Source organism: Haliotis asinina, chromosome 2 (assembly GCF_037392515.1).
Source record: "Haliotis asinina isolate JCU_RB_2024 chromosome 2, JCU_Hal_asi_v2, whole genome shotgun sequence".
Classification (NCBI taxonomy): Eukaryota; Metazoa; Mollusca; class Gastropoda; order Lepetellida; family Haliotidae; genus Haliotis; species Haliotis asinina.
The window spans coordinates 4500081-4520275 of NC_090281.1; the positions used below are offsets into that span (position 1 = coordinate 4500081).

The 20195-nt window shown below is 41.6% G+C and overlaps 1 protein-coding gene across 8 annotated transcripts in view; it reads left to right on the plus strand.

The window, feature by feature from the left end:
• LOC137273155 (ras GTPase-activating protein nGAP-like) overlaps window positions 1-7473 on the plus strand; it is a 226051-nt gene extending 218578 nt beyond the window's left edge. For 4 of the 8 annotated variants that reach the window (XM_067805637.1, XM_067805635.1, XM_067805636.1 and 1 more), the window contains 8 exons: window positions 420-598; window positions 1647-1795; window positions 1998-2073; window positions 2232-2322; window positions 2620-2730; window positions 2925-4271; window positions 4953-5155; window positions 7129-7471. In XM_067805637.1, coding sequence (XP_067661738.1) covers window positions 420-598; window positions 1647-1795; window positions 1998-2073; window positions 2232-2322; window positions 2620-2730; window positions 2925-4271; window positions 4953-5155; window positions 7129-7384 — 2412 coding nt within the window. In that variant the 3' untranslated portion in view covers window positions 7385-7471. Of the gene's footprint in view, window positions 1-419; window positions 599-1646; window positions 1796-1997; window positions 2074-2231; window positions 2323-2619; window positions 2731-2924; window positions 4272-4952; window positions 5156-7128 lie in introns of all 8 variants that reach the window. The other 4 variants (XM_067805634.1, XM_067805633.1, XM_067805639.1 and 1 more) reach the window with 2 other exon arrangements.
• The last annotated feature ends 12722 nt before the right edge of the window (window positions 7474-20195 follow it).

Here is a 20195-nt window from a genome sequence, read left to right on the forward strand (position 1 = left end):
AGAGTTTGTGTGATACTCATAATAGATGAAATCCATACATAAGTGATATCTTTTAGCAAATAATAGTCCGGAGAATGGAGAATGATCAAGTAACCCAACATGAATCAGTTTGAACATCTCTGGCTTGTACCTCTTATACCTTTGTCAACTCACTGGCTTTGATTAGCTAACTGCCTAGTCAGATATGTTAATTATGGTGTTTTCTTTGTTACATTCAATATATTTATATCCTGTCCTCTTCATGTTATTTAAGTGCTTGAAAAAGGTTGAAGATTCTGTATTGAAATGTCACACTGTCAACATTAGTGATGTTCTTGTCCTTAAGTTCATCAGTATTGTACTTTCCATCTTCTGAAAGTGTCACTAAAGAATATGTGTGTGAACTGAATGAATGTTAACACTAAGTACTTTATGACCAGTACCTGCAAGATACTTTGGGAGAGTTCGTCAAGTCCATCATTGAGACCCCTGACGACTGCGAGGTTGACCCGACTAAGGTGCCGAACAACGCCCAGCTGCAGTGTCACCAGAAGAACCTGGACATGTACAGCCAGATGGCGTGGGTGAAGATCATCAACTCCTACTGCTACTTCCCCAGGTACATACCACATCCACTGTCTGCCCGAACAGACACCTCCCTCCTCCTAACCTGGAGTCTATACACACCACATCCACTGTCTGCCCGAACAGACACCTCACTCCTCCTAACCTGGAGTCTATACACACCACGTCCACTGTCTGCCCGAACAGACACCTCACTCCTGCTAACCTGGAGTCTATACACACCACATCCACTGTCTGCCCATACAGACACCTCACTCCTCCTAACCTGGAGTCTATACACACCCCATCCACTGTCTGCCTAAACAGACACCTCACTCCTCCTAACCTGGAGTCTATACACACCACGTCCACTGTCTGCCCGAACAGACACCTCACTCCTGCTAACCTGGAGTCTATTATTGTAAAACACCACATCCACTGTCTGCCCGAACAGACACCTCACTCCTCCTAACCTGGAGTCTATACATACCCCATCCACTGTCTGCCCGAACAGACACCTCACTCCTCCTAACCTGGAGTCTGTACACACCACATCCACTGTCTGCCCATACAGACACCTCACTCCTCCTAACCTGGAGTCTATACACACCACGTCCACTGTCTGCCCGAACAGACACCTCACTCCTGCTAACCTGGAGTCTATTATTGTAAAACACCACATCCACTGTCTGCCCGAACAGACACCTCACTCCTCCTAACCTGGAGTCTATACATACCCCATCCACTGTCTGCCCGAACAGACACCTCACTCCTCCTAACCTGGAGTCTGTACACACCACATCCACTGTCTGCCCATACAGACACCTCACTCCTCCTAACCTGGAGTCTATACACACCCCATCCACTGTCTGCCTGAACAGACACCTCACTCCTCCTAACCTGGAGTCTATTATTGTAACACACCACATCCACTGTCTGCCTGAACAGACACCTCACTCCTGCTAACCTGGAGTCTATACACTTGAGTAACATCGAGTCGAACCGATGTTATGCTTTGCAACACCTTAGAGTCTTCCAGTGATTTAGTTGAGTTACCCTATTGTCTCCCAATGAGTTAAGAGGCTGTCTTTAATGTCTTTCAGTGAACTGAAGGAGGTATTTGCGAGTTTCCGTGATCGCTGTCGTCAGCGAGGAAAGGAAGACTTCAGCGACAACCTCATCAGTGCCTCCATCTTTCTGCGCTTCCTGTGTCCGGCTATTTTGTCTCCTAGTCTCTTCAAACTCACACAAGGTAAGCACATGTTCCATCAGAGGTGTAGAAGGGTAATGTAGTTTGCTGTGCCAAGGTCTGTCAGGAGCATCCCTGAAATGCATGGTAGACATGTTTAGATATTCATCACTTTTCTCCCGCGTTGAGTTGACACACCAAGGAATACATGGAATACAGATTCACACAATTCAGTTCAATTCAAATATTTGAATTGTTGTTTCAGAGTATCCCCAGGAGCGTGCAGCTCGGAACCTCACCCTCATTGCTAAGACCATCCAGACCCTCGCCAACTTCACCAAGTAAGCAGGGGATCACTCTCATTGTCTATATACTCTTCTTGTAAGCGAACAATTATAAAGTTCCCAAGACATTTTATGATATAACTTGGATGTTTTTATCAAACTGTATATATTGTCAGAAGAATGTTTATGTAGCTAATGGACATTTATGTTGGCAGGTTCGGGGGGAAGGAGGAGTTTATGACGTTCATGAACAGTTTTGTGGAGAGAGAGGCTACCAATATGAAGAACTTCCTCAAGAAAATATCAGTAAGTTGTTCACTGTTGATGATGATGATGATGATGATGATGATGATGATGACAATGGTGGACAGTCACTTTATGTATTACCACAAGTTGCAAAATTTAGCTTGAAGAATCATTAAATGAAAGTGTAATACTTTCTCAGAACTAGTTCTGATATTCATGGCACCACAAAAAGCAGTGCTACTCACAGATGATAGCTGAGGTATTTTATTGCCTCACCCAGACATTTTATTCCCCCCTAATGATCCTAGGTATGGTATAGCACATTTGCCTTACAAGTATCTCACATTGTTTCCACAGAGTCTGGATGGAGGCAACCAGTTCTTGGAATATGATGGCTTCATTGACCTTGGCAAGGAGCTCTCGATTATTTATACTTTACTCAAGGAATATCTTGATAAGGCACCAGAGGTGAGTTCTGCCAATGAGACAGATATTCTTGTAATAACAATAAGTAATGAGGTTTACTTGATGTTTAACTTGATGAGCTGGATCAAGCTATTCTGATAGTTTTGAAAGGTAACTTGTCTCCCTTTGTCCAAAGTCAAAAACAGTACTTTTCCTACGACCAGGTCCATAGTTATATCCTTGTTCTTACTCCCCAGGCGACAAGGTTGAAGTTGAAACGTTTGGAGGGATACCTGCTTGTAATCAGCAATGCCCTTGAAAACCCTGAGGTCGGCAAGACAAAACCAGAGAACAATCGTAAGAGTCAAGCCTACGACAACATGATGAGCACGCCGAGCAGTCAGATCAACACCTCACCAACTGAGGTACTCCGCGACATGCTCCGACAATGTGGGGAAAGTGCCGATGATCTGCCAATCTTTGCCAGTCGCAAGGCAGCTCAAAATGGTGGCACTGGCTCAACCAGCAGCAGTGAAACTGTCCCTAGGAGTAATGGAACTTACACACATTACAATACCTACTCGTACTCTCGCTCGTACAGGAGTGCAGTAGCCAATGTGTCTGTCAGACCTCAGAGTGAAATCAACGAACAGAAAGTTAACGAATCTTGGAATCAGATTGTGAATGCAGCTGAGAATGTTACTGCAAACCATGAATATATAGACTTAATACCCTTCATGGACGAGGATCAGCAGAATTCATCGATGGAGCTGGAACCAATCACCCATGGCAGCCAGATGTCCATCAGCCAGATGTCAACGGTTGCCTCGTCAGGGTATCAATCATTTGGGTACAGCCAATCCAACTCTCCGGTAGACCCAGCCAATCAGCCAGAATATTGTCGGGAGATTACCAAATCACCCATCATCCACTACCCAATGCAACCTTTGTCCTTCTCTAATCCTCTGTACAAACATCAGCAGAAGTCTAGTCGTGGATCAACCCCACCTTCGATTCGTCATGTTTCGAGCTCTGACTCATACAGTAGTGATGACGAAGCGAGCACGGTGAAGCACAGAAGTCCAGTCAAACTGGAAAGACGTTCACGGTCAAATGACCCATTACGCAAACTCTCACAACTTTCTAGTTCGACCAGTAATGAATCGTTAAGTGACAAGCCTCTAACAAATGGATCTCAGTTGAGTTCAAGCAATAACCCAGCATCATTCTCTCTCGGCCCTCGAAGCTCTAGTCCCTTGCAAGCAACCAGCAGTCCTCGCCCAGAGAGGTCATGTTCGTACTATGACACTATGCCCAAAGACCGACAGTCTGTTAGACCATATCAGCTGTCCCACAGCATGGACTTTGGCTGTCTGCAACAGCAGCAGTATAGTGAGCAGCTGCGCAGAACAGCTACAGACTCTGTGATATCTCAGAACAGTTCCCCTGCTCACTCTTGTAGCTCAGGCTCTCTAGGGCACAATTTCTCTCGAGACGACACCTTGTCTTGGAGCAATCGGCGCCTGTCACCCCAGAGTGCTGTACACATGGGCATCAGTTCTGTACAGAGGAAGTTACAAGAGCAGGAACGCACCAAACAAGAGGTACACATTCTTGCAACATGTACAGTGTGGATGTCATGTTAGAAGTGTTGTATGTTTTTGGAGGAAAATCCTTTATATGTTCGCATCTGCAGAGTCCTGACTCTGTCAAGTAATCTTTGTATAACTTTTAAGCAAGGTCCAAGTTATAGGTATGCTGTTGAATGTTGTCTTCTATAGCTTTCAAAATATAGCTGCTGAATATTGCTGTGTATGGTGTTAAACAGCAAAACAAGTGTCTCCTTAGGTTTTGGATAAAGGCTGTAGTATTAAAATGTAAAGTTACTTTTCATTAATTTGCAGTTATTCCAGCCAGTAAAGGAAAACCAAGTTCTGTGGATAGTCAACTTATTTATTGCAGAGAGTGCGACATTTTGGGGTTACTAGTTACTAATGCCATCATCAAGCAAGTGATAATGGTGTTGCTACCTACACTGAAATATCCCACTCACAACCATAAAGAAGTTGACTATCCATGGAACTTGGTTTTCCAGCATCTATACAACTTCTGAAATGCCTCTCTAAGAAATTACATCTAGTAAGTTAGAAATGATAACTTACAGTGTTAACATGCCAGCCTTCTCAGCAATGTTATAGGTTGGATGCAAATTCTGAGAAAGATTACTCTTAATGGGAACAGTATGTCTTGAATCAAATTAAAAGTTGTCTGTTTTCTGTGCACAGTTTGAGAGTGATGTAGCAGTTTTTCGCACACAGCTGCAAGAGGCTCAGGTGCAGCTGCGAGAAGCCGAAGGCCGACTTCAGGACCATGAGGCGGGAACACGTGACCTCATCAACGAGTGGCAGCATCGGCTCGAGATGAGTGAGGAAAGGATGAAGAAACAACAGGAAGAAAAGGACGGACAAATGCAGGCCATTATTAACAGGTGTGAAATGCAAGTACACTCTTATAATCCTATAGGTTACTGTGATCAGCAGGTGTCCCTGTGACTGTCATACATATATTTTGGAGATAATCATGTAAACACCTTACAGAAAGATTATATTCCTTCCATGCTGTTACTGAATGTTTAGACAAATTTACTGAGAAATACCTGCCTTAGATGTGCAAATTTGGCTCTGCAGAAGTGGTCACAAGAGATGAGGTGATGGTTGAATTCATTCAATTCATGGGAATGGGAGTCAACCCTGCCATCATAGTGGTCTCCATTGAATGCTGACAGAGTTACCTACCTTTGCTGCCAAATAAACCTCTCCATCTGCTAGTCTCAGTGCGTGAATGAGGGAGTTAAGTTTTTCGCCACTTTTAGCAATAATCCAGCAATATTGCAGTGGGGACACCAGAAATGGACTTCACGCATAGTACCTCTGTGGGGAATCAACCTGGGTCTTCAGCGAGAGGAATGAAAGCTTTAACCATAAGGCTGCCCCACCACCTGAAAGTCACAGACTAATGTCCTTGTCTATCCTCTCCCACAACAAGGTGTACCACTTTTGATTTTTGTCAAATGTGGCAACAGGAGATGCATCCAATACTGATAGGAAGGTGACTAAACACTGGTTAGACGAGCGTACCCCAGGCGGGCAGGTTTGCAGACTTTGGATAATTCTAGATATTTTTTGTAGACTAGCTTCTTCACAAGAGAAACATGGGCAGAGACAAGCCATCATTAACAGCAGGTCTCAAATGTAAATATACACTTTAGATAAATCTAGATGTTTTTTGAAGTAGTGTAGGTGTCAATGCGCTTTGTTACTGAGCAGAGGAGCATGAACTCTCAGATCACCAACAAACCACTGCATATTTTTGAGCACTTAAAGAAGAGTCGAAGGAGTCTTTTAGAAAACCAAATCTACGGCCACCTTGCTAGTCCAGACTCATGTATAGCTAGTCTGCCTATACACAGCGGATCAGCAAACCATCACCTGGTTACTACCTGGGTAGTCCACTGTCACGTGTAGCTAGTCTGCCTATACACAGCGGATCGGCAAACCATCGCCTGGTTACTACCTGGGTAGTCCACTGTCACGTGTAGCTAGTCTGCCTATACACAATGGACCAGCAAACCATCGCCTGGTGACCACCTGGGTAGTCTGCAGTCACATGTAGCTAATCTGTCTGTATATGGTGGATAAGCGAACCATTGCCTGGTGACCAGTTTTGTTGCTTTCAGCCCTGTTAATAAATGCACATCCTCATGGGTGGTGCACATGGTGGAATACATGTAGAGGAGATACAGTCCTGTGCTACCTGCAATGTCTTTGTACCTAAACCATGAAAGGAACACATTATTTATTCAGTACATGTTCACCCCACCTGTTGCTGGTCACCTGACACAGAGCATACTGTCCATACAAATGTTCTCTTTTCTGTGTCAGATGTAGGAAGATGTAAGATGGGCTAGAAACATTTCCGCCAATATGTACACTCTGCTTGACCTTTTATTCTATCAGTAAGCCGGGAAGATGCCGATTAGAATTGGTCTTTTGTAATACATGCTTGTCATAATAGGCGGTTAATGTGATCAGGTGGTCAGACTCAGTTTTGTAGATCTATGCTATTGCTTTTGATCACTGGGTTGTCTGGTCCGGACTCAATTATTACATGCTCCTGCCATATAGCTTGGATGTTTCTTAGTGCTTCTTAAACGGCCAAGCAACCATTCTATGAGTTACTGGTAACTGCAGGAGACAGACTTGTATACTTTATTAGATGTCACTATGATGATGACACATAGCCGCCACTTTGTCTATCAACATGTTCCACGTAATGTCATCAGGTTTTCTGATTAAAAGTTAGAATGAGCATACACCACTAGATACATAGATTGCTGTTGGAGGATGTAATGGTTTGTACAAACTGTCATGTGATTTAATATTTCTCAACTTGTTTTTGCAGACTTGTCTCAATTGAGGAGGAGTTAAAACATGAGCAGCAACAGATGCAGAAAATAGTTACAAAGAAACAAGAAGTGATTGAAGCACAGGAACGGCGGATCCACACATTGGACAGTGCCAACTCCAAACTCTTGCAGGCGCTCAATGACCTCAAGGAACGCTACAACACTACACAGAGTCGAAACGGAATCTCGGGGCCTCCCAGGGCCAAGATCACTGCTGCCGATCTTGGGGGGTTCAAAAGCAGTTCGTGTTAATTGTGCAAGTTGTGATATTGGTGATGCTTGAATGTAGCCCTCCATCTTTGACCAGTGGCTGGTCTGAGGCTGGAACTCATTAGGGACATGCAGTAGCTTCTCAAGCTTTTTATGGAATTTCGTTGTGGGATTATATATGTATGAATGGCACAAGACTTATAATATTCATCATACAGAAACAATGCATTTGGAATGCAGGATACCTTATTGGGTCTTTCACAAATGAGTAGAAATCCATTGAAGACTCATGATCTGTACTTGAAGCTATGAATAGCTTTGAGGTAAATAGTCCAACTATGTATAGTGCTATTGCCATGACTGACAGTCTGACTTGGCTATATCTGGAGTGCAGACCGATATTGTTGATGGCTGATGGTGTTCCTTCAAGGAATCTTTTAGTGCTATATTTAACCATGTTCTTGCGTTCGGGCCTGGGCTTGGACTGGGGATTTTATGACTGATTCAGTCTCTTAAGACTGGTGCTAGATGGACAAAAGTGTTCAAGGGAGAGAACTCTAGTCGGACACCAGGTTGGCTGAATGGAAGCAAACAATCATGAAAGACTGACCGAATGGATAAATGTGAACAGTGACCTTGTAATCTGTGATTCATTGTGAATAATCTATATTCATTTTATTTTGTAATCAAAAGTTTAAATTTAAGAGTTAAGATTTAATGCATCTTTATAACTCTGTTAATTCACGAGCATGCTAGAGTAAGAGTGTCGATGATTTTGTGAGATTCCGTACTAGTTAGCTTGAATTTGTTGTATATTTTGTATAATTCATGTATCACTGCCATACGATGTCATCAGCTTCTGTACCTCGGTTCTCACTGAAGCTCTCTGGAAGGAACAATGAATAAAAGGCATGCATGAGAATGGAGCCTTTTTAGCTGACCAAGTTTCATTGGTTTAAGATGCATTTTTGTTTTAAACTGGTGCTAATACTTTTTTTTGTTTTTCACCATTTCCGCCCTCATGCTGGGGTGGCTCCAAATGTCATGTCTTTTCTTTTGTGATTTTTTCGATATTATCGAGGCAGGGCATTGCACACCTGACACCTTTAGCTCTCTGTAAACTACAGCAGCCCCAGTCGGGAGATTATACAACTAGGCTTAATGGCCAACAGTCAGCCTTCTGTGTACAACACAGTAGAGGTGATATAAACATACTTGTTCAATCATAGTGTAGTGAAGCTGGAAGACTGGTAACTCAGTGGGTAGTAGTAACATCGTTACTCAATCTTGCTAAGTTATGTATATCCAAATATACAGTGTTCTTTGTTTTGGTTTTCAAAAATACTCAAGAAATTACCATTTTGATAGTGACTTTTCAGATTGATAACCAATTTATTAAAGTTTTCTGAATGATTGTACCATACCTTATACAAATACAGTAAATTTCTGGAATTAATAGTACGGACTCTGTACATAATTTGGAATCCTTAATCTGGTATTTCGGATCTTTAAAAAGGTATTCAAAAACATGAAATATTTACAAATATTTTCACTATGATCGTCACAAGAATTTAGTATATTTGACTGGTGGGGCTGCTGGTGTATCTATCCCCTGCCTTACAGGTAGAGTAGTCACATGTAACTTGGCATTCCATTACCTTGCAGAGCTAGTAGCTTGTATCACAGTAATTCTGACACTTGAGATGCTACTTGCTCATGACTTGTTCCAGTCTGTGCAATATCTCCCTGTACCTCATCACCTGAGATTGTTATGTTCATGATGGTTGTTTTGTAGTCACTTGGGACATTTGGGGCGTACGACAATGAGGCGTCATTTTGATGAGCATTTGTTGACCTGATGGTTGCAGGCGAAGACAAATTCACAAGGCTGTACTGAGGCCATAGCAATACATTTTGTAAAGATAAATATCTTGATAGGGAAATTGTGGTGAGGTGCATGGTAAAATAACAAATAACATCTGTTATTCCTTCATGTGGAATAAGTACCAGAAGACCAACGCAATTGTATAAAGTGGATTTGAGTTAATTAATGAAAACATTCACCATGTGAATGCAATGTGTGAAACCTATTTATGGTGTCCACCGTGATATTGCTGGAGGTTTGTCAAATGATTCCTGAAACCATATCCATTCACTAATTAATGAACAACTTACCGTTTGCGATAATGTTTAAGTAGAAAATAATATTTTATACTTTACAAGTAATGTTCATGTGATTTTACAATGCACTCTAAATATACTTGTTTTGCATGAATGCATGACCGATAAGTATTGCAATGCACCAGACATTTGATGCATCACTACTCAAATGTCTGTCTCACACAGCCTCATTCACACAAAGAAAAATTTAAAACACTTGGAAAGTTTCTATAAGGTGTTAGCTATTGTAATCCTTCAGATTGAGTTCCAGAAGTAAGACATTTGTTTGACAAGTCTGATGTCTCAGTGTTGCACTGTCCCAGAGAATGTCGTGGCAGTATTAGACTGACAAGGATAATGTACCACAGGCTTCACCCATCTTGTTGGGCAGGGCAGGATCATCTCTAGTCAGTGTTCACATCATGTACTAACAGTCCAGTATTACTACACACACACACACATTGATCTACAAATACTAATGAATTCTCATTCGAGAAATTAAGGATCTATTGAAATTGAATTGGTTGTGTTTGAAAACAATAAAAGATATTATTATATTATATGGTAAGAGTTACATTCATGTAATACCATGTGATTGCTATCAGAGTTGGACAGAAATATTTAATGATTAATTTCTCAGTGTGATATGTTATAAACATTCATTTGCAAAAGATGATTATTAAGGAATTAGATAGAACTTCTCGACAAGTTCGGGAAATAATAAGACGTGCATGATGTTACCTTGGCTAGAGTGGAGACAACTCCTTGTCCCCTGCATTTTCCCCCCGTGTACATTTGTGAAGTTTACAACCACTGATGTTATAACTGTTATCAACCGCTGATGTTAAAACAGTTATTCAACACTGTTATAACTGTCAATGAACCAATGGTGTTATTACAGTTATTTAGCACTGGTATAACTGTCACTGACCAATGGTGTTATTACAGTTATTTAGCACTGGTATAAATGTCATTGACCAGTGGTGTTATTACAGTGACTCTGCACTGTTATAACTGTCACTGACCAATGGTGTTATTACAGTTACTCTGGACTGGTATAACTGTTATTTATCATTACTGTTATTACAGTTACAGTTATACGACACCATAATAGACTGTCAGACATATCAGTGATGATAAATCCTGTTACAGTTGCTGATGTTATAACAGTTATATACACTGTTGTTATAACCATTACCAATCACTGGTGTCATTGCAACTCTCATCACTGATGTTATGACCTTTATTCACCATTGGTGTAATGACTGTTTTTCCTCACAGGTATTATTTACTTGATCATTGATATAACTGTTATTCATCACCAATGTGGTAGCTGTTATTTATGGTGGATCGTATAACAGTTATTCACCACTGATCTTTATAACCACACCATTGTACATTTCCCAGTTTGTGTACAGTCAAGTGTACATAACCTTTTACTCATTGCTGACTATGAACCAAAATCGAATAATTTATTGCGTGTAGTTCTTGCCGCCAGAACTGCCCTATGGCAGTCATGGCTGGGTGTGAGAGACGAAAGATGAAATGTGAATAAATTACTGATAAAGAGCTGTGTTTTTCCTTTGTGCTATTGTTCACTGACTTGCTCAGTGTTCTAGTATGGATGACCTGATATTGTAGAGGTTGCCTTGACAGGGTTGGGATCTCCCTGCAGTGATAACAACACATCTGGTCTGATGTTTTGGGCATGGAGTGTGTGAGGTTAGTTTAACGCTGCACTCAGCAGTATATTAGCTATGTTATGGCGGTCTGTAAATAATAGTGTCTGCACCAGACAACCCAGTAAGCAACATCACCAATATTGGCCTATGCAATTAGGATATGGTGACATGTGCAACATGTCATATTTGGGATTTCACTTTCTCAGTAAAGTACAAATTCTGGTACTTTTTTTGGTTGAGTCCCATCTGTGATTCGAACCCGCACCCTCAGAGTCAGGCACCTAATCACCAGCACACAAAGTCAGCCGCCTAGCCTTCTCAGCCACCGCAACTTCCACAAAAATGACAGTCGGACAACTGGTAGTCTAGACTGCGTACCTTGTGTACCCCTCTGATAAGTGTGAATTATCAGGGCTCCCATGGCATCATGTAATCATAGCTTTCGGCCGTTGGAGCCATGCCAATTCACTTATCAGAGGGGTACACAAAGTACGCAGTCTAGACTACCAGTTGTCCGACTGTCATTTTTGTGGAAGTTACTGTGGCTGAGAGGGGTAGGCGGCAGACTTTGTGTGCTGGCAATTAGTTGTCTGACTCTGAGGGTGCGGGTTCGAATTCCGGATGGGACTCAACCAAAAAAGTACCAGAATTTGTACTTTACTGAGAAAGTGAAATCCCAAATATGACATATGTTGCATTTGACCACTTACTAAATGGCATCGTGTAATCATAATGACATGTGTCAACCAAGTCAATGAGCCTTACCACCTAAACAATTGAGAACTCGGAACTCTTGGAGCATTTGGATCATGGGAACACTTGGGATATTCTTACCACAGGAGCACTTGTGGCATTCAGGAAACAAAAACACCCAAAGCATTCAGACCACAAGAACTCGTGGAGGAGTTAGACTTCTGGAAGCATTCAAACCACTTGGAGCATTCACACTAGAACACTTGGGGCATTAAGACCACACGAATTCCTGTATCATTCAGACCACAGGAACACTTTGTACATTAAGGCCACAGTAACACTTTGAGCATTCAGACTTTAGGAACATTTGGTGCATTCAGAAGACAGGAATACTTTGAGCATACACATCACAGGAACACTTCGAGCATTCACACCACAGGAACATTAGGATCATTCACACCACAGGAACACTAGGAGCCTTCACACCACAGGAACACTAGGAGCATCCATACCACAGGAACACTTGGGGCATCTAGACCACAGGAACACTACCAGCATTCACACCACAGGAACACTAGGGGCATCCAGACCACAGGAACACTTGGATTATTCACACCACAGGAACACTTGAGGCAATCAGACACTGGAATACTTAGAGCACAGTCTTTGACCTCTGACAACTGGTATGATTGGTCTACTGTCGTACTGACAAGTGCCTTACATGTCTCGTTAATACATACCCGATTCTACTCACTTTAAGTTCGCAGGCCTTGTTAACTAATCACAGTCAGCTTATTTAGTTAACACTGACCTCGTTGTGAGAACATCTGTGTGGAAGTGAGGTGCAGTGCTGTAGTAAGTATAAACGTGTATCAATGGGCTCACATACAGTTCTATAACTCCTGAGATGGTATTTTGTTCACACTCTGTCACATCCACTGGTAGCCTTAGTAGTGCTCTGACTTTGATAATACGTGACAATCAGTTCTTCTGACACTATTCCAGGACTAAGGTTTACTTCAGTTAACGAGATTACAAAAACATGTAGCCCGAGGGGAACCAAAATTAGCCTCCATATCTTATCAACCGAAGTTGGGGTCGTGGGTATATGTCAATCATTAGACCATGAGTGTGACCACATGTTGGTTATGTATATAATACAGATCTCGTTCGTCAAGCATTAATTAGCCAGCCACCTGTGGAGCGAATATTCTGCGCATTCCATGGTATACATCGACCATGGGTACCTGCACGACAATCAGTAACTGTTGAAGAGTGAGCAACTGCACGACTTCATTGTGCACAGCACAGGGGTGTGTATCGCTTAGAAATAGTGTCGCACCCTGGAACTCTTGTCCTGCAGAGTGCAGTATTAGGGTAACTACTAACTGATCTCGTGCTTGTTTTGGTGGTGAATTTAAGATCGGTGATTAAAACTCTAGCCAGCATTTGAGAACGATGAACAATATCATTTAAATATTAACGTTTCACGACTGCACAGGTTCTAATGGTTATGTATTGAAAGTTTCAAATTGCTAGTTTCAACATGAAGAAAGCAATCATCGATTATCGGCAGAACATGCCTCTTCACTGGGACAATTACTTATTCTATTTCCTACTGCTCTGATTTTACAGCATTTCTATGAGCCGATACTGTCGATGATACATGTTCCACATACATGTGAAGTTTTTGCCCAGCTGAATGCATGATATTCATTTAATCTATCAAAGTGTGATCGTGAAGTGATCGGGATCCAGTGACTGTACACCCACTGTGCATGCTTTTTTCTTGCAGTGATCGCTATCGTACAGTCTTTTCAAACATGCGCATGGACCATGCAGAGGCAGAGATGACTGTAATAGATCGTCTCGATCTGAGCTTCATTAGCATAGAGTCAGAAATTAAAGCCCCAGTTATTGTTCTGTTAAAGTCAACTAACTACATAGCAAGCACTTCAAGCGTAACTTTTGATTGGGCGTCTCGGTCTTCACCAAGCACAACATTTTCTTGCAGTATTTGTAAATTCAGTACCAACTATTCTTATCCATGCAACGGCACATCAGGTACCACCAAACATCATCTAAATTCAAATGTGATTCATATAACAGAGCGTACAAACAAAAACTAAACACATTCAAAGGCAAGAGGGGAAAAACGTTTCTGTAGGATCGTGTGTGCGAAAGTGTACTTGTCGCGCGACTTCCTACGAACATGTAAACATTATGAGAGTACATAAGGTACACAGTAGTGAGGGCCTATGTAAGTAATACAATTGAAGTGATAATCACCTCGAATTAATTTGAAGAGGTTAATGTTCTGAATGAAACAGCCTATGAACAATAGGAGGAAGCATACACCCATTGTCCTCTTTAAGGCCTTTGGTTTGCAGTGTCAAGGTTCTTGTAACCGTTACTCTATCTGAAGCTCAGCGTGGTGGACGTTTCCCTCTTAACATAAACCGAAGCTAGTTAGTTTGTGCGCGCCTGTGTGTGTGCGTGCGTGTGTCGTCATTAATAAAGGGCCAAATGATATATAGCCTATCACATGCATAGAAACGTTTCTTAGAAATGATAGAACCAAGAGTGTCATCATAATGTTTATTATCATACCTCACACCTAAATGTCGCTTTCTGATTGGCTGATGGCTCGTCCGTTATTTTCAGTTTACCCCACTTGCAAGTGAGTAACATTTTCTATGTACCCCGCCGCTTGGAATGCGGAACTCCTCTGGTACTTCGTTGTAGTAATTCCGTATCTCGAATAACGCTTAATCACGTATGATATACAGAAATTATCGATATTTTGCGAATGCAAATCGAAGGAAGGAAGATAGCACTAAATTTGGTTTTCTTGACTGCTAAATCTAGCAAGGGCTGCAAAAGGTATTGCACCGTGCTTCATTTAATTCAAAGTTAACATTGAGAACATAACAAACATCGTCTTGTCTGTCTGTCCTTTGGCGACCATCATAGAAAGAACAAACTGAATCTGCTTTCATCAGTTAAGAGCACACGAGATCACTGGCATTGATGTCTCCTCCATCTCAAACGCACAATGCAAGCCGCCGACAGCAGAGTCCGTCTGACGTTGAAAGTCGAGAGATGTCCTTACACTGTTAACATGGAAGCGTTCTGTCTGAAGATTTGCTGCGTTAAGGAATCGGTTACGTAATGCAGAGGTATTCGTGTTCCTATTATCTCAGACTTCTGTGACAGTTTTGAAATCTTGACATCTACCAGTAGCACGGTGACTCACATACAAGCGAACAGCAACCTACCGCTGAGATTAACCAGACTGAAAAAGGCCTATGGTCTGACCATAGTCTGTGTCACAGTACCTGAACCACATTTTTCTCCTTTTGCCAAAGCCTCCCCGCAATGTAGAAGCCCGAAATGAAGCAAGTCTAGTTTTCCTCAGGTTCACGTTCTGAATCTCTGGTCTTCCTGGGGCTCCTTTCAGTTTACATAGGTTAGTTTGCTACTGTGAAAATTATGTATATTCAGAGGCTAAGCATTAGTCTAGACTCATCTATTCCTTCGGTGCCTCAGAGGACGTTCCTCCAGGCACAATGAACAATGACGACACAGAAATCTATAGGAGACATATGTAAAGGGCAAAGTTTACCTTTACACTTGGGATATTTTTTACACTCTCAAGGTACATACATTCATATAGCGAGAATATCAGAAGTGGGCTTAAAATTGTTGATTTGGCATTCAGGTAATTGGCTTTCCGCCATGATGAGTCCGATGATTTGTCGTCATTTGCTGCTTTGTTGTTGGGTATTTTCCCCCACAAATGAAAGACCCAATGGGACATTTTTCATGTTTTTAAACAGGTGGCTGTAGCACTAGGAGATGAATTGGTATCAAGCTGTCCCTTTAGTATTAAAATGCCAGCTGTCTGGATTGTCGTTTGAGGCGACTAACGGAATCGGTTGGTCAGGCCCAAGGTCTTGTTTGATGCATATCATTCTATCCCCGTTACTAACATCAAGCCTTATGATTTCATGCACTCTGTTGTTTGTTCTGATTATTATTTACAAACCTCCTGGAACACTGTTCAGCACGGATGTTCAACAACAAATCTTATGGGCTTCCACGTTTGAACGTTCTCTGACAGTATTATATTGTTCATTATCTACCACAAGGAAATCTTACACAGAAACCCTAACAGGGGTTAGACATCAGTGAAATGGCTCTCCTATACTGTCTTCTCCCACTGGTCCACGGTCAATATGTACATAGCTGAAATTTGCGCATTCATGTCATCTTACAAAACGCAAGTAAATATCGAGAAATAAAACCAAATGTTCGCTGCTGAGCAGGTGCTGCTTGTGTGGAACTGGGTACTGACAGCTGAATACATTGACACGATCTAGAAACAAGTTGGTGCCCTGGCACAGTAAATGTATTACCTACCACCTGGGGCGTTAAGTGCGCGTGTTATAAAGCATACGTGTGAGACAGCGGGTTCATTCGCCGTGTTAGAAAAGGGATAGACGAGATAATACAGACCACAACAAGCACTGTTTTCGAACCCTTAACTCTTTGAGTCCTGACACATTTATCATGAGCTACATAAGAATCAATTTCCGTAGAAATCTGGACAGTTGGGGTAGTCTAGCGATTAAAGCTTTGTTCTCGTAGATGACCCGAGTTTAATTTCCATTTCTGGTTTCCCACGCCGTGATATTGCTGGAATAGTGCCAAAACTCGCTCATTGGAAAGAAACAACGTGACCAGGGGATGTTTTTAAAACCGTGGAGTTAATCAATCATGACATAAACGTTGACGGTTTGGATATAGGTAACACGCAGGTTTGAAGTCGTATGCAGAGGCAGCTAGAAGTAAGCGCTTGTCTGTTAATGTTTATCAGGTTTTACAAGAGACACAAGTTCATGGGGTGGGGGGTGGGGGTGGGGATATGAACACAGACAAAAACCAACACCCATACACGACTATTCCGAAAATTCCTGGCAATGTTTTGATAAATATATACTCCAGCAAACAGGGAAACAGTTTGAACACAGAAATACCATCTTCCCGAGGTAAGGGAGCCAAATGACTGTAAAATTACAATTACAAAATTGTTGCATGCTGACTGATGTTTTGTTATTCAGCCATTTTGCCCCTGGGGGTTGTTGCAAGTTTCCCCGATTCCGACCATTCTGTTATGCGTATAAGCGCGGACTGAGACAGGTTCATTACCAGGGGCATAGCCATGAAAAAATAATGCCCCGGTTTACACATGGTTGTTGAACAAACCCTCAATACCCTCAATCTGAATAATACGCTCCGCCCCTATCGGGCTTACACGAAAACATTGCTACGCGCCAGACTACGGAACATACACCCAATGGGTTCTGCAGTTACATGAAATATTGCATAAATATATAGTCACTTCAGAATTGTATCTTTCGTGAAGAAATCGTTTAAAGGCAAAATTCGTACCGATGACATTGTGTTTACTTTTACTTACAAAGTTCACGTAAATATTTTACATTTCAGTTTTTCAAATTGTCTTTTCCATTTCTGTATTAATGCTTATTTAATACACGTTGTTCTGATGTAAATAGAGGGATTACTAGCTCCGTCTACATGTAGATTGTAACAGCCCAGCCAATGGCATCCACCAGTCTGTATTTCTCTCATGCCATCTCCACTCTTTATGCATGCACAAGGTACTTGGTATATTAATATTCCTTGCAGTTGACATCATTGTACAATCCGATACTTTTTCAACTCCTTGGAGACCATACCGCCTCGCTGCATGCTTGGAGAACTAATGGTTTATATTTTCATCATACAGTTAGGTGGGCTGAGACATTGTGCTCGGAGGAGCCTTGTTCATTGATGTCCAAGACAGATGACGTATCTATCCCCTACACCACTGCGTTGAAGATGTAACTGGGATAATGATGGCCATAAAATAACAACTACCACTGTAAAGATACAGTGATAAGGGTGTCCTTGCATGGTACGATCTGTAGTAAAGAACTTGCAGCATGCAATCAGCCGTGACAAATAGGGCATGTTCTAATTTTCTTGACACATCTTTTCAAATCGTTTCGACAAGGAGGTTTACACATTTCGATATTGAGCTGATTCAGGTTCGTGCTACATGTTCTCACTAATTAGGGTCCCTGTTTTCCAAACTTCCTTAAGTCATCCAAAACTTCTCAACCCACTGGTTCATGAAAGGGTCTTTGCCCAATCATTCTTGTCCTTTGTTCGACCTTGGACAAGTCCTGTCGATAAATCATACTGCAGAAGCGTCTACATTTTAAATTCAACAGCCTACTCATTTTGTGTCTGAAGATTAAATGATCAAACGTCTTCCAAACCAGATGTCTAGGTGGTATGCAAGACAGATATACTCTTACCGGTTAAATATCCATGTGAACAGAAAGGAAATATACTTTAACTCCTGAAAGTTAATTTACCCCATAAGTAAATATCCCTACAGGAGTAAATGTGTATGCAAAAGAGGATATAGTGTCTGGCAGTGACCCTATACTCGGTGGGAACTCCTTTATCAGAACTTGTCGAGATGAGTCGGTACAGTTTGACTGAGAGAACGCCATATGCAAATACTGTTGCTTCGACACTATAAATGAGAGCTGAAAGTACTGATAAACCTCGAGTGTTTTTTTTAGAGTCAAGATGTGTACTCATCTCTGCGTTCTGCTCTTTATTATTGTAAGTATACCTGAATATTATCCTCACATTGTCATTAGTCGTAAGGCATGTGGACAGTGTCCATCGATTGACAAATGGGGCAAGGGGTGGGACTGATCTTTGCGGTTGCAGCAAATATTCCCATCATTTTGTTCAAATGTCGTGCCGTGTAAATGTGTCTGTTTAAATACAGTTTCGTTTGGAGTATTCTATAGAATTCCATGCTGTGGCTCCATTACGCGGAAAACATTTATCCACGTATTTGTTTACTAATAGGTTTAATATGGCTGTTTACTGTGCTCATAACATAGAAAAAGCAAAAATGGTATGACCTGAAAAAAAACCCTCCAAAGTGTGGAGTTTTTCCGTTCAGCACTAAAATGCCATCCTTAGAGGAAAATATTTTCTGAGCACTCTGACGAAAGAAGGCTGGTGCAAAATTAGCACTAGACAATGTATTGGTATTTGTAGCTATGGAATTTTCAAACTGTACAATAGAAGGTTTTATACCTGGTGTCATGACTATTTGAGAGTGACTCATCAACATGTTCAAATGGTGTGGTTGTAATTGTGCAGTAGAGATTGCATTTAGCAGAGATTTATCATGAGTGTTGAAAGGTCTTTTGTCCATGAATAAGGACGAAGGTTATATTTATTAGGTTTTACGGCACTATTCCAATATCAGGACAGGAACACCATGAATAAACTTCACATACAAAGAGAATAGAACCCGGATGTTCTGTGTAAAGGGGGAAGGCCTTAACGACAACACAACTGCCCGTCGGACAATATGTAAAAACTGCAGCTATTAAAGACCATAAAAGTAGCACGGATGTACGTCATGCACCTGCATAGTAGATAGTAGAACCATTCCTTCTATTACAGGCATCCGCTCAACGAGGAACAGCACAAGATGATGCAAGTACGCATTTCTTCCTGTTTTGGTGCAAGCCCCAAAATTGCTCGTTTCCCGTTGACTAGGATCCGCAACCTAGAGCAATAACCAGTCTACAGTTATTAGGCAAATTCTTTTAACTGGATACAGTAATATTAATCACTGACAGTATTATTTGAAACATCTCAGCACTTGTATATTGCAACACTACGCTCCTTCTAATCCTATAGAACTTGAATATGTCAACTTGTTCTCGTCGCCTTATGCCTGATGTATAACCAAGCCATGTTAATTTTAACTCACTCGCTCACTCACACACTCACTCATGGTACACAATAGGAGACAATTTTCACATAATCGCCATAACTGGTTATTTTATTCCAGGACCGGCTGACTCCGAGCTACTGGCGTCAGTTACAAATCTGAAAGACGAGGGTACTCGGCTGAAATATTTCTCAAAGAATAGCAAGGACACTATTTATTTTAACGTGGATGTTTCAGGTATAACTTTTGACAGTTCGAAACAATGTGCTTTGCACAGATATTTATGGTTTTTGATGGAAAATGTTTCATATATACCCAGACTGAGTAAAGTGTCTGGGAATACAGGTTGGAGGGACAGCCTAAAGGCTGTAGCTTTTGCTCGTCACCCGAGTTCGAAATCCGACATGGGGAGAATGTGTGAAGCCCATTCCTGGTGTCGTTATCTGGCAGGAATATTGCGGTGTGGCAGCAAACTCAT